The 26,387-nt window shown below is 42.0% G+C and overlaps 1 protein-coding gene across 2 annotated transcripts in view; it reads left to right on the top strand.

Annotated features, from left to right (window-relative positions):
• LOC308078016 (serine/threonine-protein kinase/endoribonuclease IRE1-like) overlaps positions 1–23,756 on the top strand; it is a 35,088-nt gene extending 11,332 nt beyond the window's left edge. For both annotated transcript variants that reach the window (XM_080419068.1, XM_080419069.1), the window contains 7 exons: positions 15,277–15,540; positions 17,552–18,070; positions 18,191–18,351; positions 18,439–18,659; positions 20,180–20,318; positions 22,417–22,517; positions 22,841–23,756. In XM_080419068.1, the coding sequence (XP_080275194.1) occupies positions 15,277–15,540; positions 17,552–18,070; positions 18,191–18,351; positions 18,439–18,659; positions 20,180–20,318; positions 22,417–22,517; positions 22,841–23,126 (1,691 nt within the window). In that variant the 3' untranslated portion in view covers positions 23,127–23,756. The remainder of the gene's footprint in view (positions 1–15,276; positions 15,541–17,551; positions 18,071–18,190; positions 18,352–18,438; positions 18,660–20,179; positions 20,319–22,416; positions 22,518–22,840) is intronic.
• Positions 23,757–26,387: the final 2,631 nt, after the last annotated feature.

Raw genomic sequence — 26,387 nt, 5'->3', positions numbered from 1 at the left:
GGGGGGGCTCTTCCCCTCTGGCAAACCACAAATCATGTGTCTAGACCTTTCTAGCAGACAGAGAACTGCGAAAAATAAATAAGGAACTGAAATCTCAGCCTGTTGTACTGGGAGCTGACCAGTACAACCCCGACTGGGAGGGGTTTGATCCCCAGACACATACTGTTGCCACATTACCACATACACACTCACAAACAGACACACTCACTTCTCCAACATTCGCCTTCTCGGATAGTCACCAACGCGTCAATGCGACGTGTTGTGAGCTTGTAGATCTGCTATTTTCAAAATATTTTAATACATTTGAAACTTGTGAAATGGGACATTCTGCATGAATTATATGTATTCTGCATAAAGAGTACTTTTACTTTTGGTACTTAAAGTGTATTTTGATGCCAATACTTTTGTACTTTTAACTCTTACCCTGCCAGAGTTTTTTCAGAACAGTCTGTAGCCTCTGCCAGGGTTTTGACCGATTTTGGTACCTTTTCGCATAGCCACAAAATATTTTTCTCAAGTATGATTGATCCCCAGAAAATTTCTAATCACAGATGAGATTCAGGTGTGGTTTCACAAATGTCAACGAGGTCAATTTGACCTTGTTGTCATGTGTTGTTTGATGTTTGAAAATAGCTCAAAACCAGTGGTTTCAAACCAAAAAACATTGTGAATTGTTTGTCCGTTTCAATTTTAACATTGAAGTGGATGGAGCAGCAAATCTTTGGAAATTGTTATCTCCTTATTCGTTTGGAATATCGAAAAGGTGTCAATACTAAATAATTAGAAAATCTTTTTAGATTTTTTTTTTTTTGAAAGTTTTTTTTTTTTTTTTTTTTTCATGACGTTTTTATACGTCTTTGGCAGGCAACAGCTAATTTCTCAAAGACGTTTATAAACGTCTTTGGCAGTTATAGAGTTAAGTACATTTTGAATACTTGACTTTGACTTGCAACAGAGTATTTCTGCATTGCAGTATTGATACTTTTACTTGAGTAAAACATTATCAATCAATCAATCAATCAATACATCAATCCACACATTTACCACACCCCACACATGTGCCACAGCAAGACTTTATTGAAAGTTTTATTTTGTGATGTTTTGATTTGAGATTTCAGAAAAGGAAACAAAAAAATGGGTTTGAAATGTCAGGAGTCATTTCTTATTTTGTCAGGGAGCGTGTGACGTGCACAAATATATAGTCATATTTTTTGCACGTTTTTTATTTTATTTTTTAGAGCCTTTATTGTGTCTTGGAATGAGTCTTATATCTTAGGAAAATACCTATCCAACTCTTTGCCACAAGGGGGCAGATATGCATTTGTGAGATAGGTAGTGTTAGTGTGTCAGGTGGCCAGTGTTGCCATGTCTGCTTATTATAAGCGACTTTGGGCTTGATTTTCTGTTTCTGTTTCAGTTTCTTGTAAATATTGGTAGTTAGTTGTGTTTCTTTGGGTTTGTTTCTAAAGTGTAGTTGTTTATTTGGGCTTGTTTTTATCAATCCCCCCACCGAATCCCCCCCCCCCCCCCTAGTTACTAGCAATCCGTTCTCCGTCCTCGACATGAACGAGTTCCCCATGCTGGCCCCGCTTTCTAACGCCTCACCATCACCCCCACTACTGCCTAGTCAGAAAAAGGTCTGCCATAACATGCTAAAAACGGCTGTTAAACGCCGCGCCGAGGGTCTCGCTGTGCACCAGCCATCAAAAAAGCCCACCCCTCCCACACTGTACAACACCTGGGAATGGCCTAGGAACCAGGCATCGCAGAAGCCCACCCCCCCCATACTGCAAAGGTCTACGTCTACCCCCCCCCGTAGTGGACAGCAGCTCCACATCAAAATTGCACCCCCCGACGCAACCCCGTACGCCGATTCCATCACTCCTCCCACCCCCCACTGTATTACTTATCGGTGACAATCATCAAGCACATCAAGTCTGCTAATACAATAACACGCTGTTTTCCTGGTGCAACCACGGCTAACTCCTGGAAAAAATCCCTGAAGTTCTGGCTTCTCTCCCCTCCTCCGTCAAAACGATAATCCTTCATGTGGGAACAAACGACCGCTACTCAGAACAATCCAGAATCCATTTCACGCGTCTCCTTGACCTCCTCAGCAGCAGCGGAAAGTCGATTTACATCTCTGGTCCACTGCCCACACTGTGTCGCGGTCGAGGCGATGTCCGTCTTAGCCGCCTGCTGGCTCTGCACCACTGGCTCCAATTTGCCTGTTTCTCACACAACATCTACTATATCCACAACTTCTACCTATTCTGGGACCGTCCATCATATTATGCTGCCGATGGCCTCCATCCGAGCAAACTAGGCTCCGAAATGCTCGCCATCAATCTACATCGCTCCATAGTTCCACGGTCGCTACCAACGCATTGACTATTCACAACAACAACAGCTGGCCCGTCCAACCCGGAAGTGTCCGCTTACACTTCCGGTCACCTCCTAACCAGACCAGATAGCCGCTACATCGCCCCCTTGTGGTCGGGCGGTTTTCCTCCCTCTATTTCCCCTTGCAAAAATGCAACTGCCATCTTCACCAAAAATAGCACCTTTGTTATTTCTGTGCTACAAACCCACCGCCCAGTCAGAGCCCACCCCCAGAACCATCCAAAGGGCGGAGTGGACCCCCGAAATCTCACTCAACTCCTATATGAAACCCCCCCCCAAATTTATTCTGATATTGCCAAAATGGCCCTGGTAAATGCCAGGTCTCTGAACAATAAACCTGACATTATAAATGACTTTTTTACCTCCCGTGAATTAGATTTCCTATTTATAACAGAGACATGGACCCGAGCTGGGGAAGCAAGTCCCCTTTCTGTGCTCTGTCCCTCTGACTGCAACCTCTTTAACTCCCCCAGATCCCTGGATCGGGGGGGCAGTCTAGCATCAATAATAAACAAACGTTTCCACTGTCGTGTCTTAACCACCTACTCCTACCCTAGCTTTGAGCTACAGCTTTTTGAGCTCAAACTATCAACGCCAGCACTGCTTGCTGTAGTGTATAGACCCCCAAAAGCTAAAAACTTCATCAAAGACTTCTCAGACCTGTTATCACATATTATGCCTAAATGGGAAAACATTCTGCTTCTGGGGGACTTTAACATACATGTATGTTGTCCCACCAGACCCATGGTCAGGGAATTCGAAAACCTCATTGACTCCTTTAATTTGACTCAACATGTCACAGGCCCCACACACCGGCTCGGTCACACACTCGATCTTATCCTCTCCCACGGTTTCCCAGTATCAAATATTAATATTTGGGATCAAGTATATTGCACATCTGACCACAAACCTATTCTTTTCAATGTCCCTCTACCCTGTCACACTTCCATACTCCGTCTGCCTACTCGCCCCTGCCGTCACATAAATAGCTCGACTGTCAGTAAATTCGCAACATCATACACAGCCACCTCAAACTGTGTCACAATCGAGACCTCCCCCCCATTTGAATATAGAAGAGATGGTCACCTTATTCAATTCCACCTGCCTGGGTATCCTCGACAACATTGCCCCTTTAAAATCTGGCCAGCCCAAACTAAATCCACAGCCCTGGCTAACCTCCCAAACCACCTGTGAGCACTTCCTCCAGTTTTTTATTGATAAGGTAGCTAGTATTCGCTCCGCATCTCACCCTCCTCTGTTGATCACTACACCCCTCCCACTCCTACTGCCACCTTTATGTCAGTTCACGCCACTGTCTCTCCCATGTCTGTCAATCATTGCCTCCAAAATGAAACCCACAACCTGCTCATCTGACATTCTGCCCTCTCGCCTCCTTAAAGAGGCTTTCGACAGCCTGGGTCCTAGTGTCCTGTCTATCATAAACAGCTCCCTCAGTTTGGGAATTGTCCCGTCATATTTCAAACACGCCATTGTTCAACCCATACTAAAGAAACCAAACCTTGACCCCACCATCCCAGCCAATTTTAGACCCATTTCTACCATTTCTTACCATTCCTGTCCAAGGTCCTCGAGAAGGCCATCCCCTCCCAACTACAAACCCACCTGGATAACAATGCATCCCTCGAGGTCTTCCAGTCCGGCTTTCGGACACTCCATAGTACCGAGTCTGCACTACTAAAGGTCACAAATGACCTGTTCCGGGCGATAGACTCAGGCGACTGTGCCATCCTGGTGCTGCTCGACCTGAGCGCCGCATTTGACACTGTTGACCACAACATCTTAACCCTGCGCCTCGAACACGAGGTTGGCATCCAGGGAACTGCCCTTAACTGGATCAAGTCATACCTGGCAGAAAGATCCTTCGTAGTCGAGCTTGGTAACAACTCATCCTCCTCCGCTCCCCTCTCCTGCGGGGTCGGGTCCCATCCTCTTCTCATTATATATGCTCCCTCTGGGCTCCATCATGAGGAAACATGGCATTTCCTTCCACCTCTATGCCGATGACACACAGTTGTACGTCCCCCTCAAACCAAATGACACACATTCACTGGATACCCTGCTAGACTACATAAAATCCTGGATGTCGGACAATTTCCTCATGCTCAACGACAATAAAACTGAAATCATTCTCTTTGGCTCCCCTCACAAAACAAAAATCATCACCACCTCCCTTGGCCCACTGACCTGTAAACCACATGTCAAAAACCTGGGTGTAATCCTGGACTCTGAATGCGGCTGCAAGGCTCTTGACTGGCACCAGAAGGTGGGACCACATCACTCCGATTCTGGCGTCCCTCCACTGGCTCCCAGTCAAATATAGAGTCGAATTCAAAATGTTATTATTCGCCTATAAAGCCCACCAGGGGTTGGCACCGCCCTACTTATGCTTGATGCTTCCTCCCCCTGATATCATTAGGCCTCTTAGATCAGCGGATCAAGGGCTCCTCAAGGTCCCACACACGTGACCCGCCTGAGGTCAAAAGGTGACCGTGCGTTTTCGGCTGCTGCCCCAAAACTATGGAACAACCTACCGCCATCTATCAGGGCTGCAGCCCTCGTTGGACATTTTTAAAAACAGATTAAAAACGCACCTGTTCTCTCAGGCCTTTTAAGTACTACCCCCTGCCATGGAGAAATTGTTGGACACCTGTTTACATGCTCCCACATTTTCCTTTATGTTCCCTTAGCTACTTGCCTTTTTTGCTATGCTTTTTGTATTATTGCTTTTTTGTATATATTGTTGATCCTCTTGTTTTGTTTTTGTGTATTTTTGCTCGCAGTTGTATGTGTATGTATTGATGATTCTTGTGTGTTTTTTAACCCTGATGTACAGCACTTTGGTCGGCCTTTGGTTGTTTTTAAATGTGCTTTATAAATAAAATTGACTTGACTTGACTTGACTAAAGTGTAGTTGTTTGTTTGGTCTTGTTTCTAAAGTGTAGTTGTTTATTTGGTCTTGTTTCTGAAGTGTAGTTGTTTGTTTGGTCTTGTTTCTAAAGTGTAGTTGTTTATTTGGTCTTGTTTCTAAAGTGTAGTTGTTTATTTGGTCTTGTTTCTAAAGTGTAGTTGTTTGTTTGGTCTTGTTTCTAAAGTGTAGTTGTTTATTTGGTCTTGTTTCTAAAGTGTAGTTGTTTGTTTGGTCTTGTTTCTAAAGTGTAGTTGTTTATTTGGGCTTGTTTCTAAAGTGTAGTTGTTTATTTGGGCTTGTTTCTAAAGTGTAGTTGTTTATTTGGGCTTGTTTCTAAAGTGTAGTTGTTTATTTGGACTTGTTTCTAAAGTGTAATTGTTTATTTGGTCTTGTTTCTAAAGTGTAGTTGTTTGTTTGGTCTTGTTTCTAAAGTGTAGTTGTTTGTTTGGTCTTGTTTCTAAAGTGTAGTTGTTTATTTGGGCTTGTTTCTAAAGTGTAGCTGTTTATTTGGTCTTGTTTCTAAAGTGTAGTTGTTTATTTGGTCTTGTTTCTAAAGTGTAATTGTTTATTTGGTCTTGTTTCTAAAGTGTAGTTGTTTGTTTGGTCTTGTTTCTAAAGTGTAGTTGTTTATTTGGTCTTGTTTCTAAAGTGTAGTTGTTTATTTGGGCTTGTTTCTAAAGTGTAGTTGTTTATTTGGGCTTGTTTCTAAAGTGTAGTTGTTTATTTGGACTTGTTTCTAATGTGTACTGTAGTTGTTTATTTTAGGCTTGTTTCTAATGTTAAACCAGTGGTTCTCAAACATTTTCAAAAAGTGGGGGCCACTCTCCCATCTGGTACCCAGGAGGGGTGGCCCTTCGGACAGGTCGGTCAGCCGAGCGACACCCCTGGAGGTTCTGTCATAAAAGTCCTCAAAGTGTCGGCAGCTACGGTGGGTCGCCCAGGGACGACGGAGGGCTCGTTGGATCCGGGTCGGCGAGGGGCATGCGGTGGTGCCAGCTGCGGGTATGTGGGTTGCTCCCTGGGACATCTGTGGCCGAAACGCTGACATATCAGAGAGAGAAATTTGAAAATGATTATATTATTAGTGTTTCAGCAAATCTACCAGGTAGCAATTCTGCCCAATGATACTTTTTTCAAAAGACCAATCACAACCTGGTGTAAACACGCCCACTTGTGACTTAAAGGTCCAGTGCAATGACATTTTAGGTCAATCAGTGCAATCAAATTTCCTGTTGAGTTAGCTTTTAAAGCTAGTGGGCCGCAACATGTGGAGTCAAGGCTAACCTGCGGGTTTAGCCGAGCAGCAGTGGTGAGCTAGCCAGAGCAGCTGTCGTGTTTTAGCCACTTATAATAATAATAATAATAATAATAATAATAAGCTTTATTTATATAGCACCTTTTTAAACAATGTTGTAACAATCGCCCTTTTACTTCGAAAGGATAACTATTTTTATTTTTTTTTATTTTTAAATTTTTATCCCACGATTTTGTAACCCTATTTTTTACACCCAGTGCCAATTATCTATGTAATCCTGGGCACTACCTTCCCTCTGCCAACCTAGGGAGGGCAGGGCCGAGCTCATGCCTCCTTCAATGCATGAGAGCCAACTGACCTTCTTGTCACCTGACAGGGGAGAGTTTCTCTGGTTGGACGTAGCGCGTGGAAGGAACACGTTATTCCAACCAGTTCCCTTCCCCTCCATCAGGCGCCCCGGCTGGCCAGGGGGAGGCAGTATAGTGACCAGGATTACTGCATGTTTTTGTGAGGGTACCTACCCTAGGAGACACGGGGAGAACATGCAAACTCCACACAGAAAGGCCCTTTCGCCAACCCCACCTAGGGTATGGGCACTGATGACGCGGAGGAGAGAACACACCCCCAGTGCCCACAGCGTCCCCTGCGGGAATCGAAGATAACTATTAACTAAAAGGAAAACAACGGGATCGGCAGGTTGCTACTAGGTTGTGGTTATTTTATTATTAAACCACTTAAACCACACAAATAATATTTGACTCAAAAAGGTAAATAATAATACACCTCTTGGTTTTAACTTCTGTCCCTGTTTCTTTCCCTAACCCATAAAAGAAACACACAAACAAATCAACAATCAATAATTATTTCACAAGCCCCTCCCAAATAATTCCCAAGTCCCTTGCAACCCTCAAATGCAAGTTCAAACGTTACTATAAACAAGGTTACATAATAAGGTAGAAACGCAACTGCAGTCAGATGTTTACTCGCTTCAACATAACAACAATAAACAGTCCCACGTTACGGCTCGAACGGCTCCTTCACTCCGCGGCCTCGAGAACGTCTATTAAGTCCTTTGATCCAAAACGATCAGCAAACGGTCTTCCGCAATCGCGTTCCAAATAATACGTTCGGGGTACACCTAAAGTTTGTAATCCACCGGAACAGAAAGTATGGATTTATCTCACCCGCGGCTCCGTCTGTATTCTCTCGGTGACCGGCGGTTCATTCATAAATCCTGGCTGACATCACCGCAGCGTCGCAACACGGCCGTTCCGTCCGTCCTCCGCTGGGCACGACAGCTCGTAACTTTTGGCTGCAGTTTACACTTGTTAATTCTATGACTTAACCATATAACACTGGCGCCTCCGGAGTTTCTCTCTTCCCACCCGTTCACACTAGTACACAGGTTGTTTGTTTGATCTCCCCTCCCCCTGTGTCACACCCTCTATTTGTAAAGTCGGGTGGCTCCAATGTTCCAATCACCCGCAGCACTCAGCCCCATTACCCCTCAAGTGAATAGGAAATGTCCATATAGCTCAGTGTCCAACATGTCACATATCACAACATGCATAAACTTAGATCAGATGTTACATATCACTCAGACATAATAACACCCATAGATCAAGCAGATAAATATAATAAATACAATGTGCATTTGTCATTGTCCCCCCCCCCCCCCCCCCAGCTGGAAGCTATTTTCCCAAGTCCTCCCAAAAGGAGGGGTTTTTAGGGCCTATCTGACTCGCTCTCTAGCTGGACCTGACCTTTTCGGGGGCACTAGCTTTGACGAGCCGGCTTCTGATGCTTTTGAAAGTGAATGTTTTTCTCGTCCAGACCAAATCGCCTGGCTGGAACTGCACGTGTTCCGCCAGGCACTGTCGTATTTGGCTTGCCTGGTGTGAGAGACACCCACCCTTCGCTCGACTTTTTTGACCATGGCCCACTTGGTGTTATAGTCAATGGTGACCAGCAGCATGGTGGTCTCTTTCTCCCTCGGGAACAGCCCGGCCGAGCCGATCCCCAGGGCCTCTCCTGCCTGGTCAGCCTTAGTGGACGGTAGTAGGGCGAACGGCTTACGATTCTCCGGCTTGCCCCGCTGACAAACGCGACAGCTACTGACGTACTCCCACACCTGTCTGCGGATCGTCGGCCACCAGGCCACCTCAAGGATTCGAAGGAGTGTCCTCAGCCTACCTGGATGACCTCTCGTGGGGCGGTCATGGAAATATTCCAGGAAGCGGTGGACCTGGCTGTCGGGCACCACCAGCTGATATTTCACTCCACGGTCTTTGGCCGGCTGCCTTCGGTATATGACTCCTTGAATTTTCTCGTAGCCTATGCGGTCTGTCCACTGGTCGGACTGGCCTAGGTTTCCCCGTAGATCTCGGACTTTGGGATCTGCACGCTGAGCCCTGGCTAGGCCCGCAAGGGCTAATCCCGACGGCCACTTCTGGATCAGGCCTTCCACCTCCGGTGGGACACTTCGGGATCGGGGTCCCAGGGTGACACCGTCACCGCCCCTCGATGGTAACACCGGCACAGCCTCACACATCTGCGCCGACGCCAGGTTGGGCGGTGGCTGTGAGGACATGGCGTAATAATTATGGGAAATAATAATGATAATTATGAAAATATTGAAAATATTTTATGAAAAATATAAATATAAATTTTCACCAAAGATTAAGGAATTGTGCAAATTAAGGGATTAATTTGCACCTCAACACAACCATGAAAAAGGCTACGTAAGAATCTTGGACACAGTATGATGCATGGATTCTGGTTAGGGATTGATTGGAAATATATGAATGAAATCATTTGGAAAAGGACTTCCGTTTAGATCAAAATAAAGTGTTTATTAAGATAACTCCTATGTAGATGATAATAAAACAACCAATGAAATGGGGAAAAGAACAATAGATCAATAACTCATAAGATGATGAAACCGGTTAAAATCTCAACAATATACAACATAACACATCTACAATCTGATCAGATCAAACGGCCACATTTTAATATACTAAAGGAGAAGAAGGGATTAAAGTCATAAAGAAAAGAGAAAGGTCAATGGTTAAAAATAGCTAATCTGCCCTCACAACTAAACTCAGTTGCCAACCACACGTGAATGCATTATGCTCGCCTGTCCATTGGAATGGATGAGAGGAGATTCCATTGTCTCTGGGGAAGAGACCATGAGGCGTTGGCTGGTTAGCAGGTTTAGCTAGCGTCCGGGCAGTAGCGTCTGTGCTGCTACTTCACTGCATCACGCAGTCCTTCTCAGTCTCCACTCAACTCGGATTGAGGAGACAGTATGTGTGGCTTTTGGCCCACGTGTAGAGGGAGCAGAGCAGCTGTTCAGCAGGAGCAGGGCATCTAGCTTTGGCTGGAGAGCGGGACGTAGGCCGGTGGCTCTTCTCGTGGGGGGGAGGAGGACTCCGATCCACCCTTGTAGAAGAGAGAGCTGTCGTGGGGGGGGCGTAGCTATCGTCACCCCCGGGTCCTTTGGAAGCGTTGAACTGGGAGCCACCCAGCGTGTAGAGCAGGAGAGGGGATTTGGTCAACCCTCGATCATCGAGAAGCGGTCAAGAGAGAGGCGTGGGGGAATTTTCACCCCGGAGAGAGCGGCGGGGGACGGTGTTGGCTCGTCACCCCGGATTATGGAGAGCAGGGAGAGGGGACTCAGGGAGAGTCAACCCTCTGTTCATCAAGAGCGCCGTGGAAGAGAGAGATGAGAGGGGTGTCCCCTCTCATTTATAGGTAGAAGGGGGAGCTTAGCTCCTTGGTCACACTGGAGGCGGGTTGGAGGCAGCTGTGTGGCAACTTCCCTTCCTACAGTATGAAAAACTAAACTTCTCTGCTAATTATCTTGGGGGACCTTCTATTAATACATTTGACTGGATATTTGGAATCACAAAGAAATTAGAATTCTCTAGATATTAAACATGACGGCATTATGCAAAATAGGAAGCAGGTAAGCATCAAAGTCTAATTTACAAGAGAAGCATCACATTTAAAAACACCAAAGTTCATATTATTGTTGTGGTCACAATACAGGACAACAAATATATATTTTGAAGTCACAGAAGATAACACGTAAGCCACAGAAGATAACACGTAAGCAGTTTATTCACATTACTTGTCGCTCATTGTCTTGTGCTCAGCCAGTTAGTGTGTGTGACTCTGTTGCAGAAAAGCAAGACATTCTTTTCATGTCATAAAAGTTTAAGGTTTCCCTTATCTCTTAAAGGATGCCGGACAGAGAGAGAGGGAGAGAGAAAACCAAATAGCCTGTGTGTGTCTTCTGGCTGAAGGCATTCCATCGGGCAATAAAGGTTTCTCTTATCTCTAGAAAGAAAGGCTGTGTGTGTCTCTGGTGAAATTCCATTGGGCAATAACGGTTTCCTCTTACGCTGTGGACAAGAGGAAATGTCTTTGCTTATGCAACCATCCTGGGAGAGTCTGTGCTCCCTCTGAAGGGGGGAGGGGGGGGGGGTCTTTTGCGATGGGCCCATGGCCAACCAGTTATGGTTTATCAAAACCGAAAACCATAGTAATTCGCTTTCTATGTCCATACCTGGTCCGATATCACTACAGGGGTGGAAAGTATTGGTCTGATTCTATGTATGTTCCTAATGTGAAAAAAGCAGGTACGAACCACCGTTTTTACCTGGGCCTCAAGACGGAGGTCAGAGTCCAGTAGTACGCCCAGATTCGTGGCTACTGGTGTGACATTTGCTGACATGGAGTCAAGACAGTTATGTAGCTGGGATCTAGAGGTGAGAGGGCCGAACAGGAGAATTTCTGATTTGTTTGAGTTGAGTTGTAAAAAGTTTGCAGACATCCAGTTTTGGAGGTCGGCCAGGCAGGCCTTAAGGGAAGCTAGACAGTTGGGGTTTGAGGTGTTGAGTGGCAGGTATAGTTGGGTGTCGTCGGCATAACAGTGGAAATGAATGTTGTGTTTACGGATTATTTGACCTAAAGGAAGCATGTAAATAGAAAAGAGTAGAGGACAAAGAATTGATCCTTGAGGGACACTATGAATGAGGGGGGCGGAGGAAGAGGTGGCATTTACTATCTTCACCGAGACAGTCCTTCCTGTAAGGTAGGAGCTCATCAACTGGAGAGCACTACCCCCAAGACCCACCCATGACTCCAGTCGGCTCAACAGAGTGGCGTGTTCGACTGTGTCGAACGCTGCACTAAGGTCAAGGAGGACCATTATTGCAGCGTCCCCATTATCCAGTGTCATTAGTAGGTCATTGGTGACCCTGACCAAGGCTGTCTCAGTACTGTGGAGTGCTCTAAAACCGGATTGAAACTTTTCGAACAGATTGTAATTAGACAGGTGAGTGAGAAGTTGTGAGGAGATTATCTTTTCTAGAATTTTGGACATGAAGGATAATTTGGAAATAGGTCTGTAGTTAATGAGGAAAAGCGGATCGACACTGGGTTTCTTTAGAAAGGGGTGAATTAAGGCGTGTTTAAATGAGGATGGGACAGATCCGGAGATTATGGAGTGGTTAATTATGGTGAGAATGGATGGACCTAGGTGCTACTAGGCTAAGCTGTAGTTAGCAGGGCTAACAGTTAGCGATCGAAGCTAATCCATAATAACAACGCTGGAAGCCCAGCTATTACAGAAAAAAACCTGTATTTCCATGGTGAAAAAGTCAGAAATCACCTGAAATTGTTAGCACCTCGCAGTAACAGAAACCGGTCCTGGGGCCTGTTCCTCGAAAGATGAATTAAATAAGCCTGGATTTAAGTCAAATCCAGGCTTGACAAAGTCGGGTCCGTATAGCCTGGTTTATTCGGTTCCTGGAACGCCAAGCCAGGCTGAAAAGGAGCGACTTTGTCGAGCTAGGCCTTGTCAAGCCAGGCTGTGTCGAGCCAGGATAATGAAGCCAGGCTTCACTTATTTCTATAAAAGACCATGAAAGTCGATAGCAGAATCCTTGAACTTGACCAATCATGGAGCCCAAAACCAGAGCGGCGTTCTTCTCTGTGGCTGAACAGCAGCACTGCAGCAGCTCATGGAATCTTACAAGGAAGTAAAATTTATAATAAGCAAGAAAGGAAACACGGCCGCAATAAATATAGATCCAGGGAGAAAGCGTGGCAAAGTATTGCCGACAAATTAAATGCACAAGTTGTCCAAAAATATGCAATTAATTTATATACAAATCCATGAAAATATATATTACAGTTAGGTTTAAACATAAGGAGTTTAAGTGAATGTTGGAATTATAATTATAAACACTTAGAATAATTTTCTAATTTCTAAAATCGAAGATCTACAAGGGAAAAGCTTGCCTTTTGGCGGCCGGGGGTCCACGGTCCACGGGGGTCAACGGGGGTCCGGGAGTACACGGGGGGCCGGGCCCCCCGTGTACTCCCGGACCCCCGTTGACCCCCAACAGAGGTCCGGGGTATACGGGGGTATACGGGGGTCCACGGGGGCGGGGGTCCACGGGGGTCCGTAGGTCCATGGGGGTCCGGGGGTCCACGGGGGTCCGGAGGTACACAGGGGGCCGGGGGTACACGGGGGTCCGGGGGTCCACGGGGGCGGGGGTCCACGGGGGCGGGGGTCCATGGGGGGCCGGGGACCCCCGGCCGCCATAAGACAAAAACATTTCGGGCTTGTAGATCTTTGATTTTCGCATAAGAATTGAATAAGTGTAGAAAAACTCATTGGTTTATGATTGGAGTCATTGGACTAACAGCTATTTCACAAAACTTGAAGAACAAGGCACTGGATTAATAAAGCTTGGCTGTTAGCCTGCTCCTGACCAGGCTAACTTCACAGCTAAATTGCCATGGTAACTAAGCTAGGCTTGCTTCAATTCTCTTTTGAGGAATCGGATAAGGCTAAACTTAGCCAGGGTGAACTGGCTAAACTAATCTTCAAGATAATTCACCTTTTGAGGAACCGACTCAGCTCTAATCCTGGCTAAATTAAGCCAGGATAGGTGGTAAAGCCAGGCTTTAGCTCTAATTCACCTTTTGAGGAACAGGCCCCTGGCCTGATGAGACGTAGTTAAGCACAATCTTTCGGCAAAACTGAGAAGATGTGCTCTGTTATTCAGACGAGAAGAGAATTGAAGGAACGAGCGGATATCCGCTCCCTGCTTATTTAGGCGGAGGGCAGGACCTCCAGGTCAGGGGAGCGAATCAGAATCCAGCCAAATGGACTTTTGCCTGGAAGTATATCGAAGATAATGCTTCTAGAGGGCACTCTCCCATAGCGGAGTATTGAATATAGAACTAAAGTTTTCAATAATGGTTGTAAAAAGTACAGTACTTGAGTAAATGTACTTAGTTACTTTCCACCACTGGTTAATTGTCTCCAGTAGTGTCTTGTAATGTTGCATTATTTGAATAATGTTGATTTCATGATGATGTGGTTCTCAACCTTTTCAGGTCACGAACCCCCAACGTAATCATATTTGAACTGTGGACCCCCCAAAATAATCATATTTGAACTGTGGACCCCCCAAAATAATCATATTTTCATATTTGAACTGGGGACCCCCCAAAATAATCATATGTAAACTGGGGACCCCCCATCATATTTGAACTGGGGACCCCCCATAATAATCATATGTGAACTGGGGACCCCCATAATAATCATATGTGAACTGGGGACCCCCATAATAATCATATGTGAACTGGGGACCCCCCAAAATAATCAAATTTGAACTGTGGATCCCCCAAAATAATCATATTTGAACTGTGGACCCCCCAAAATAATCATATTTGAACTGTGGACCGCCCCAAAATAATCATATTTGAACTGGGGCCCCCCCAAAATAATCATATGTAAACTGGGGACCCCCCAAAATAATCATATGTGAACTGGGGACCCCCCAAAATAATCATATTTGAACTGGGGACCCCCCAAAATAATGTGAACTGGGGACCCCCCAAAATAATCATATATGAGCTGGACCCCCCCAAAATAATCATATTTGAACTGGGGACCCCCCAAAATAATCATATTTGAACTGGAGACCCCCCAAAATAATCAAATTTGAACTGGAGACCCCCCAAAATAATCATGTATGAACTGGGGACCCCCCAAAATAATCATATTTGAACTGGGGACCACCCAAAATAATCATATATGAACTGGGGACACCCCAAAATTATCATATATCTGGGGACACCCCCAAAATAATCATATATCTGGGGACCCCCCAGAACAATCATATTTGAACTGGGGACCCCCCAAAATAATCATATATCCGGGGACCCCCCAAAATAATCATATATCTGGGGACCCCCCAGAACAATCATATATCCGGAGACCCCTCAAAATAATCATATATCTGGGGACCCCCCAGAACAATCATATTTGAACTGGGGACCCCCGACCCTGACAAGCACTTGGAATTGTAGGAGTTGAGGCATTACATTTAGTTTGACTCGGTTCCACAGATACATATTGTGAAAATAGTATATTATAGTAGGTCTTGCGTTACGAGGTTTTCTGAGCTTGTAGATCTTGTATATGTTCACAATGTTTTCCTCTTTCTTATATTATTTGACAATGTGGCCAATGTTTGACCAGGTTTTATAGTATTGTTTGTTGATTATTTATTTTTTACACTTTACAATGTACATTACATTCACACATCCAAAGCATTAAAAGAATGAAGCTGGAGACTTTAACATCATCTGTTTGTATTAACAGGAAAGGTCAAATCAGCTATGTTGGAAACTTTGGAGGGGCTGAAAAAAAGCGAGTTCAATACGTTCAAGTGGCATCTTCAAAAACCTGGAAATGTCAAAGATCTCCCGCCGCTCACAAAGGCATCTCTGGAGAAAGCTAAGAGGATAGACACCGTCGACATGATGGTAGAGACTTACGCCACAGACGCACATCAGGTCCTGGTGATTGTTCTGAAGCAGATCAAAAGGCGTGATCTGGTGAAGAAGTTTGAAAACACATTCAAAGGTAGGTGGAGAGAGGGTAGAGATTATAATCTATTCTCTCTCTCTCTCTCTCTCTCTCTCTCTCTATTCCGTCTCTCTCTCTCTCTCTCTCTCTCTCTCTCTCTCTCTCTCTCTCTCTCTCTCTCTCTCTCTCTCTCTCTCTCTCTCTCTCTCTCTCTCTCTCTCCATTCACTGGCCCCGTATTATTGCTGCTTGCAGCTATATTATGTTCTTGAAGTTCAATGCTTGAGGAAACCAGTAGTGGTAGTGTTCCATTGAAAATAAAAAACAAAACGTCGAGCACAAACAACAACCTTAATATAATTTATAGCAGCAGTCCCATAGATGATGATGATTATTATTTGTATTATTATTTACTGTATAAATATTGAAAACTATGAAATACAGTATATTGTCAAGTAAAACAAGAAAAACACCTAGTGTGAATTGTCAGCCTCAACAAGGCAACAAGGCCAATCAAACAACTCACATTGATTGGACCATGAGTTATGTCGCTGTCATTGTAAACTTATTGAATCATCAGATAGCACCGACAACTGTTCATACTATGTGTCTATATGTATCATTAGAATGTAAGACTCCTTTAGTGCAGTAGGGCAATATGTTAATGAATGACCCTCCATGAAATATGTTTAGAAAAGCATAATGCATTTATATGAAATGTATGAATGTATACAATATGTTAAAGGTAGGGTAAGTGATTTCTTTGGGTTAAAACCAAACGTCTTGTTAAAACGTTAAAGCACTATATTGTGATAGCAATCATCACTATGGATTGTTTGTTCAGCAACAGTGGTCTCTCTGTCTCTCCAGCTCTTTAATGAACACTAAAGACATGGAGAGACATGGAGACTCCTTTTGCTGAACAAACACTCTATAGTAATGAGTACTATCACAATATAGAGCTATTTAACACTGTTACTGAACAAACACTCTATAGTAATGATTACTATCACAATATAGAGCTATTTAACACTGTTACTGAACAAGCACTCTATAGCAATGATTATTACTATCACAATATAGAGCTATTTAACACTGTTACTGAACAAACACTCTATAGCAATTATTACTATCACAATATAGAGCTATTTAACACTGTTACTGAACAAACACTCTATAGTAATGATTACTATCACAATATAGAGCTATTTAACACTGTTACGGAACAAACACTCTATAGTAATGATTACTATCACAATATAGAGCTATTTAACACTGTTACTGAACAAACACTCTATAGTAATGATTACTATCACAATATAGAGCTATTTAACACTGTTACTGAACAAACACTCTATAGTAATGATTACTATCACACTATAGAGCTATTTAACACTGTTAATGAACACACACTATATAGTAATGATTACTATCACACTAGAGCTATTTAACACTTATTTTAACCAAAGAAAATCACTTACCCTACCTTTAAGTGAAACCTATCAATCTTCTTCAAAGGGTAACATCGACAATACAAGACAGCTTAATTTTCTGTGATGCAATTATCTCAACCTCTCTCTTTTTCTTTTGCAAACAGCACGTTTTGTGTTTTGTCCAGAACAATATACTAAAAGTCCTAAGAAATCCTAGTTGCGGAAATATGTTTAATTGACATTGACTCACCATAATTTTATGACTTTTTGACAATAATTGATGGACATCTTGGATTGATGCCAATTAAACATATTTCCGCAACTGGGATTTCTTAGGACTTTTAGTATGTTGTTCTATATATATTGCTGTTGTTGTTGTTATTGTTGTTATATATATATATAGATAACGCCTATAGATAAGCAAATTTGGCATTTTTTAAAATCTTTTTTGCCAATAATGTCATGCCCAAAATATGGATGTCAGTTTTAAAGTAAAGACCAACCACCGTCCCATCAGATCAACCACCCTTATCATCGCCTTGTGGGCAATCCAGGGATGGCAAAAGTGTGTGTGATTGTTCATACAGTATATTACAAGCTAAGCTCATGATGATGTCTCCATGACTACCATTACAGAGTCATCAGGATCAAAGGAATCACCAAAACCACGAGAATGGCTTCCAATCAGTAAAAGATGGAGGGAAAAGTTAAAGAAGCTTGCAAACATTGATGACTGTAAAGTTACCAAAGTTGGAAATGTTGTCATTGGGAAAGGTTATGAATTCTGCATCGCAGAGGGAAGTGATGGAACTGTGGTCTTCTTGGGGTTAACAGATGACGGCACTGAAGTCGCAGTGAAGAGAATGACTGAAAAAAACTATAATGCGCTGAAGAACGAGAAAGACTTTTTACGTCTACCAAAGCTTGATCATCCTTCAATTGTACGATATGTTTACTCTGCAGCGGATGAGAACTTTGGTTACCTTGCTCTTCAATTATGTGAATACTCCCTGGAAGAATACATCATTGAACACAACCTTTCTGAACTGGAGAGGAAACAACTTGCACATCAGGTTCTCCAGAGTTTAAGCATTCTTCATTGTCAATATCCTCATATCCTCCACCGGGATATCAAGCCCCAAAATGTCTTGATTGGTAAGCTACAAAAGAAAAAAGAAAATAAGCAGCTAATATGAGAAATATAAGAAACCTAATGAATGTAAATCTAAAATCTAAAACCCTTTATTATGTTAATATACCCAATTTTCCTTGCAGATATTCAAAGCAAGGCAAGATTGTCCGATTTTGGAATAAGCCGACAATTTGACAAAGGAAAAACAACCCTATTCACAAAAGTTGCAGGAACGAAATGCTGGAAGGCAAAGGAGACTTTGGACAATGATCAATTTCCATATAAAAGAAGCACCGACATCCAGGTTGTTTTTTTATTGTGTGTGAGAACAATTTAATTAATGACAACAACATAAAAATGTTCTTACTCAATTTACATTCTCATTATTAAGGTGGCTGGGATGTTGTTATATTACATCCTTTCTGGAGGACACCATCCATTTGGCAAAGGCGTTAGATGTGAAGCCAACATTCTGGATGGAAAGTACAACCTGGACCATGTTCAGGACGTGGTTGCCAAGGATCTCATCGAGAGGATGATCAATAAAGACCCAGGGAATAGACCTACAGTGGAGGAATGCTTGGCTCATCCCTACTTCTGGACAAATAACAAGTATGAGAAAGAGTCAAATCTTTTCCATTGTACACACAGTATTTTATTATACACTCACTGACATCTCAATGTTATTTATTCCTGCTTTTAGTGACTGATATTGTCCTTCTAAGACATTACTTTTTTTCCATTTAAAAAACAGATTTTTCATAAAAAGTAATTGAAAGATGGTCTCAACATGCATTAGAAGGACAATATCAGTCACCAGAAGCAGAGACGTGTGTTTTAATGAGTGTAACATTCATTAGAAGGACAATATAAGTCACCAGAAGCAGAGACGTGTGTTTTAATGAGTCTAACATTCATTAGAAGGACAATATCAGTCACCAGAAGCAGAGACGTGTGTTTTAATGAGTGTAACATTCATTAGAAGGACAATATAAGTCACCAGAAGCAGAGACGTGTGTTTTAATGAGTCTAACATGCATTAGAAGGACAATATCAGTCACCAGAAGCAGAGACGTGTGTTTTAATGAGTGTAACATTCATTAGAAGGACAATATAAGTCACCAGAAGCAGAGACGTGTGTTTTAATGAGTCTAACATTCATTAGAAGGACAATATCAGTCACCAGAAGCAGAGACGTGTGTTTTAATGAGTCTAACATTCATTAGAAGGACAATATAAGTCACCAGAAGCAGAGACGTGTGTTTTAATGAGTCTAACATGCATTAGAAGGACAATATCAGTCACCAGAAGCAGAGACGTGTGTTTTAATGAGTGTAACATTCATTAGAAGGACAATATAAGTCACCAGAAGCAGAGACGTGTGTTTTAATGAGTCTTAACATTCATTAGAAGGACAATATCAGTCACCAGAAGCAGAGACGTGTGTTTTAATGAGTCTTAACATTCATTAGAAGGACAATATCAGTCACCAGAAGCAGAGACGTGTGTTTTAATGAGTCTAACATTCATTAGAAGGACAATATCAGTCACCAGAAGCAATGACGTGTGTTTCAATGAGTCTAACATTCATTAGAAGGACAATATCAGTCACCAGAAGCAGAGACGTGTGTTTTAATGAGTCTAACATTCATTAGAAGGACAATATCAGTCACCAGAAGCAGAGACGTGTGTTTTAATGAGTCTAACATTCATTAGAAGGACAATATCAGTCAGGCTTCAAGTGGTTAATAAAAACATGGGGGTAAAAGTTCCTTTCACACAAAGATTTGGCGCCCCCCCCTGTAGTAACTCTGAGATCCCCCTAGGGGTTTAAAAGTGTTTTAAAGTGAAATACCAATTTAAGCCCTATTTTCAAAAGCAGTGTAATTACCTGATTCCATGCTTTCAACCTGTTACATCACATTTTTTTAGCTTGTAGATCTGCTATTTTTGATATCCATCTTTTTTCATATATATATTTTTTTTCATTTGTAATGAAATTGTCAACATATATTTGCCAGGTTTAAAGTAGTTAACAGTTTGATCTTACAGTAACTTTTCTACCAACAAAGTCCAATGTTTTATGAGTGATGGTTTTAGTAAATTATTTTTTGTTTTGTCAAATCTTGCAGGAAAGTAGAGTTCCTGAAACTGTTTGGAAATGAAGAAGAAGTAAAAAACTACAGTCACCAAGACCACCAGATCCTCATGAAAGACTTGGACCGTCGAGGACCGTTGAATGATGAATGGAAAGACACAATGAAAGCCAAGGTAACAAAAGCATCTTTAGAGGTTAACATTTGTCTTTATGTCTATTAGACTAGTCAAGGGTTCCCAAACCTTTAAGGCCACGACCCCCAAAATAATCATATTTGAACTGGGGACCCCCCCAAAATTATCATATTTGAACTGAGGACCCCCGAAAATAATCATATTTGAACTGGGGACCCCCCCCAAAATTATCATATTTGAACTGAGGACCCCCCAAAATAATCATATTTGAACTGGGGACCCCCCCAAAATTATCATATTTTAACTGAGGACCCCCCAAATTATCATATTTGAACTTTCCCAACGAGATTCGTAGAGATGCTGCGTTGAGCATCTGCGCAGGTTCTACGACGGGTCTTACGTGTGTCCACACAATCTGCGCAGTACCATAGCAGCCACGTAGATTTCAGCTCATGCGCTGCCTACGCAGCCTGCGTAAGAGCCTGGGACCCGGCGAAACCAACGCTCTACCCTCATTAGTAGCAGCTGGTTGTGCCCAAACGTGCAATCGCTTCCCACGTCCACGGCGTTACGTTTCTGCTAAAACTACATTTGGGAGACAGAATGGCGTATCCTACTCTCCTCCTACTTCTGCGAGACAGACACACACACACACACACGCACACACACAACGCGGGCAGCTGCGCTGCTTCTAGCCCTGATTCAGAGCGTTAGTGGGTACAGCCACACATCCGTAAAGCGTCCGTCAAGTTTCCGTACGGTCGCCGGAAGTCCCATCCACTCCCATGTTAAGTTTAAAACCGGAAGTACCGTTCCGTTTTTTTTTTAACATGGGAGTGGATGGGACCTCCGGCGTCCGTACGGCAACTTGACGGACGCTTTACGGACATGTGTGGCTGTAGTTCACTAACGCTCTGAACCAGGGCTTCGTCCTCTATATGCATGAACCCGAAGTTTACAAATTGTACTCTCACGGATGATCCGATCGTCTGATAAAAATATTAAGCATATGCCAAGTTAACTAAAGGTATATAAATGATGCTGAGCTAAACATGTTTACTTAATTTCGAAGTTTTATAGTTAAACGTTATGATGAAAGTCCCCAGTTCCTCTCACAAAGTGACAGCTGTTGCGCTCGCCATGTTTATGAATGGTTAAAACATCTTTTGAAACTAGCAGATCTACAAGCTCACAACGCTTCACAAGCTTGTAGATTTGCTATTTTCAAAATATTTTAATACATATTAATTTTGGGAAATGGGACATTCTGCATTCCTTTTGGTATTTTAAGTATATTTAATTTACTTGCATAATGGGGACACTTTAGTGTTTTATTTAACTTGCAGATGTCAACTCACCACTGTAATTTCATTCATAAATATATTATTCAAAAGTTGTATTTGGAGTGGACTGCTTCAGGACATCTGACAGTTGGCTCTGGTATTTTTATGATCCATTTCACTTTCGCAAAGGGTGTTTAAACTGCAGTGTAGCGTATGACAGCCCTACGTAGTTTACGTCGGCCTTACGTAGACTTCGTCCAGGAGGTCTTTACGTCTATGCTGTCTCGCGAATGTAGTTTTAGCACACACGTAATGAGAACCTGCGACGATGGTGCCTCCTGAAGCCAGTTTAGATACCACGTAGAGCACACACAGCTGCTACTAATGAAGATAGATCGTGGCGGGGTTGCTACTGCGCAGGTGCGTGGAGGCTCTCACGCAGCTTCTAGGCTGCGTCTGAGCTCAAAGTCGTTTGGGAAACCTGGCCATTATCTTTAGTTTGACTCGGTTCCATGCACGGATAAATATTGTGAAAATAGCCGATCTACAAGCTCACAACGCCTCTTAGTGCGAGGCGTTGTGAGCTTGTAGATCGGCTATTTTCACAATGTTTGCCTCTTTCTTCTGTAATATTTGCCAATTTGGTATTAAAAAGATCTTAAAAGTAATGTAATTGTAACTTTATAAATGTGCAGATACCCTGTATACACTTATACTGTATGTTGGTTTGTTTACTGTTGAGGGAGAAAACAATGTTGCATATTAAGCTGATCATCTGGGGACCCTCCAAAATAATTTGGACCCCCAGTTTGGGGGTCTAGTTCATGTAATATTTAAGGTGTGTGTTTTTCCAGTTGCCACCCAAGGTGTTCCAGGAGATGGAGGAAAGGAGGGGGAAGGCAGGATACTCTGAGTTTGAATTGCTGCGCTTCATACGCAATCTCCATGCACACCAGTAAGTTGAATTTGATTGGAAAATAACAGTGTAGTCGCTAACATTAATTTAGAAGTACAATTATATATTTGTTCACTTCCCTCGGTGTGTAGTCTTACCTAAAGTGGGGTAGGACGTTTGGTAGAACTTGGTCAAAGAATATATAGCCATTTTCTTTTTCTTTTTTCCATAAAATGTGGCGGTAATGATCAGTAGGCTGCCCCCCAGCAGCAGTTAGATAGATGTCAGTGTGTTCAGTACTTTATAAAGCAGCAGATAGATAGATGTCAGTGTGTTCATCATAACATTTAGTGTTCAGTGATCACTGCTTTGTGTGTTTACAGTGCTGAGGCTGCTGCTGACATTGACCTGATGGAGATGTTTCCTGATCTGTTTGGATGTGTCCACCTGTTTGTCCAAGAACAAGGCTGGAACACACGAGTCACCCTGGAGAAGATGTTAAGGTCGACGTCCACACATCTTAGCGACAGTGGTGCTTCTAGCTCTGATGGTGCCCTGATGGGGCCCCCCATTCAGCCCCCCGCCCAAAAAAGACCCAGAGTTTCTAGCCCTGATGGTGCTTCTAGCTCCTTTGAGCCCGCCCAAAATAAAAACAAGAAAACTGCATAATGTAGACGTCATTTAACTGAACTCTGACAGTATAGATATCCTGTATTAATGACAGGAGAAATGACTGTATTAACCACATGAACCCTAGCGTTCCTATTCTGTAAACATTCACCAAATATAATGTGGTGTAGAGCGAAAACATCAGGGGTCCTAGGAGAGCCCTATGGGACTCCACTCAACTAAGAATATAGTTTTTTGGGGGGTTTCCCCCCCTTTTTTTCCAGGGATTCAAACCCAGCTCCTCCACACAAGTGCTGAAATTATTTTAAAACTGAACCAATAGAGCCAGTGAACTTTGACCTTCAAACCATAGGATCTAAAGCATACATGGGCAACTGGCGGCCCGGGGGCCACATGCGGCCCCCACCTTCACTTAATGCGGCCCTTAGGTTAATATCAGAATACTGATATATGATTGATTTCAGCTGTTATGATTCTTAACATGACCTGCTTTAATTACTTCAGTCTATATTCGTAGCTTAATGACTAGTATTAAAATGTTATTGTCTTTTTTATGTCCAATGTATTTGTATTTAAGTTCATAAAGTTAACATAAGTATAACTAAATGCATTTGAAATTAAATACAAATGTTACTTTTCATGATTCCAATTGAAAAATAGCCAAAAACTATCTGGATTCCAATTAAAAAATAGCCGATCTACAAGCTCAAAACGCGTAGCACTGCCACGCGTTTTGAGCTTGTAGATCGACTATTTTTGCTACTTTTGTGTGACATAGAATGGTGAAGTACGACATTAATTTAAGAAAAAGTTAAAATACAGAGATAAAAGTTGTCTGCCCGACACTATATGCAATGTGTTCCTCTGGAGTGAGTGTGTACATACAGTATAGTGTAAATATAATGTAATGTATAGTGGCCCTCTAGTCTACATCATCAAAGTTGCATCACCCCTGATCTAAAGGTCTCAATAAAAGAGCAGGGACACCAAAAACAACCACTGTAGTTGTGATTGTATATGAATTGTATATGAACAACAAATGACATACGGTGTGAATTGTATACTTTATGAGCTATAAAAATGTACATGATTCCTAAGTTGGGCTGAGATGTGATGCTGGAGACACTGAGGTTTACTTTGTCAGAACAGGACCAACATTTATACCTTAATTCATCAATTATATTTGTTTAATGTTTTATAATGAATAAGCAGAACATTTACTGTATGACAGCCCTGAATTAAATAAAGAATGATAAATAAATAATGTTGTGTCTTCACTGTCTGTCATGTAGACTCTACATTAAATATTCATGCTGTCAGGTGAAAACCTTGTATGTACAAAACATTTAATTTTTTATCAATATTTTAAAAACCTTTTTTTAAATAGTGAAAATAGCAGATCTACAAGCTCACGTGTCGCATCGCGACACGTGAGCTTGTAGATCTGCTATTTTCACTATTTTATAATGAAGTAGAGAATTAATTCACAGAGACATACAAAGTTTAAATGTGGAGATATGAGGTTTCTGCCTGACAACAATGATGACATATTTAAAAAGATTACATAAAAAATATCTATCTGGTTTTGTTTTATTAAAACATAAGATTTACTTTTGGATGTAAATATTGTCATTGATCTGTTCATAAATATTAGTCCCAGACTGCAGCAAGACATTGATATACATCATAGAATTAAATACAGAACATAGAATTATGTTTTATATTATATGCACAATGTCACATCAAAGCTTGTGGAAATACTCAAGTAAAGTAAAAGTACCTAAATTATTTGAGTTAAATATACTTAGTTACTTTCCACCACTGATTATGTGTAAATATATAAAGTCATAAATAATAAAACATTACAGATTGTCTATTTCCTCAGGAACCATTAATGTCTTCAACAGTGAATCAGCTACAATGGTGTTTGATTGTTTTGGCCTGTCCTTTATCACCTCCTACAGGCCTGGACTAGATATGACATCTCTACTTGCTCAGTATGTCTGAATGAACACATGAAAACATAAATCTGCAGGAAATTAATACTTTTCCATTGGATATTTGTATATATAGCAGATCTACAATACATAGCAGATCTACAATATATTGCAGATCTACAATATATAGCAGATTTACAATATATAGCAGATCTACAAGCTCACAACGCGTCGCTATGTGACGCGTTGTGAGCTTGTAGATCGGCTATTTTTAAATAGGCTTGGTATAAAACAGGGCTGAAGTGGTTAATGTATGTTTTATAATTTAATCATTTATATCTGCAAAGTAACTAGTAACTAAAGTTTTCCAAATAATTGTAGTGGAGTAAAAGTACAATATTTGCCTCTGAGATGTAGTGGAGTAAAAGTAAAAGTACTGAAAATTGGAAATACTCCAGTAAAGTAAAAAATCCTCAAAAGTGTACATAAGTACAGTACTTGAGTAAATGTACTTAGTTACTTTACACCACTGACGAAAACTAAATAAAAACTAAGCTATGATGACGAAAACTAGACTAAATATAGGCCCACTGACAATTATTTCGTCAAACAATAAAAACTAGACTAAAATGTGAAGTATGGACTAGTAGAAGAGGTTTAGTCGACTAAACACTAAAATCTATGATATTTATTCAACTGAAACTAGATTAAAAGTAAAACATTTTGGTGGGGTCTCCTCACTGACAGGTCACAGGTGAGTCAGTAGGATACAACAGCAGTGACAACAGTGTGTGGGGAGGAAATAATTGGCATAACGACTAAATAAGGGAGAGAAATGGGGTGGAAAATTATTGTCTACTCTAAATTTAGAAGAAAAAAAAAGAAGTAACACAGGAACAGTCTATTTATTGTGTTAATTTACTGTAGAACTCTTCACAATCCAATGGAATCTATTCTTCCTGCAAAACCACACACTGGCATATCGCTGTTTACCTGATACAACACACCAGCAGGGCCTGTGTGTGTGTGTGTGTGTGTGTGGGTGTGTGTGTGTGTGTGTGTGTGTGTGTGTGTGTGTGTGTGTGTGTGTGTGTGTGTGTGTGTGTGTGTGTGCGCGTGTGTGCGTGTGCGTGTGTGTGCGTGTGTGTGTGCGTCACAACAGAACTTACTGTACTAAGTACGAAACACAACCAGCTGTTGACAGGACTGACTGCAGAGACACCATGACACCATGACAGTTATACTTATATATTATTAATTAATTATTAATTATTATATTTTTGGGGATATATTTGGGTATTGATATTGATATATTATATATTTGTGTATTGGGTATTGAATTAGTGTACCTTCAGACAGTCAG

The sequence above is a fragment of the Gymnoscopelus braueri genome, assembly GCF_963280865.1.
Source record: "Gymnoscopelus braueri genome assembly, chromosome: 22".
Classification (NCBI taxonomy): domain Eukaryota; kingdom Metazoa; phylum Chordata; class Actinopteri; order Myctophiformes; family Myctophidae; genus Gymnoscopelus; species Gymnoscopelus braueri.
Note: the sequence above shows the minus strand (reverse complement) of the source record. Positions and strands in the feature narration are given on the sequence as shown.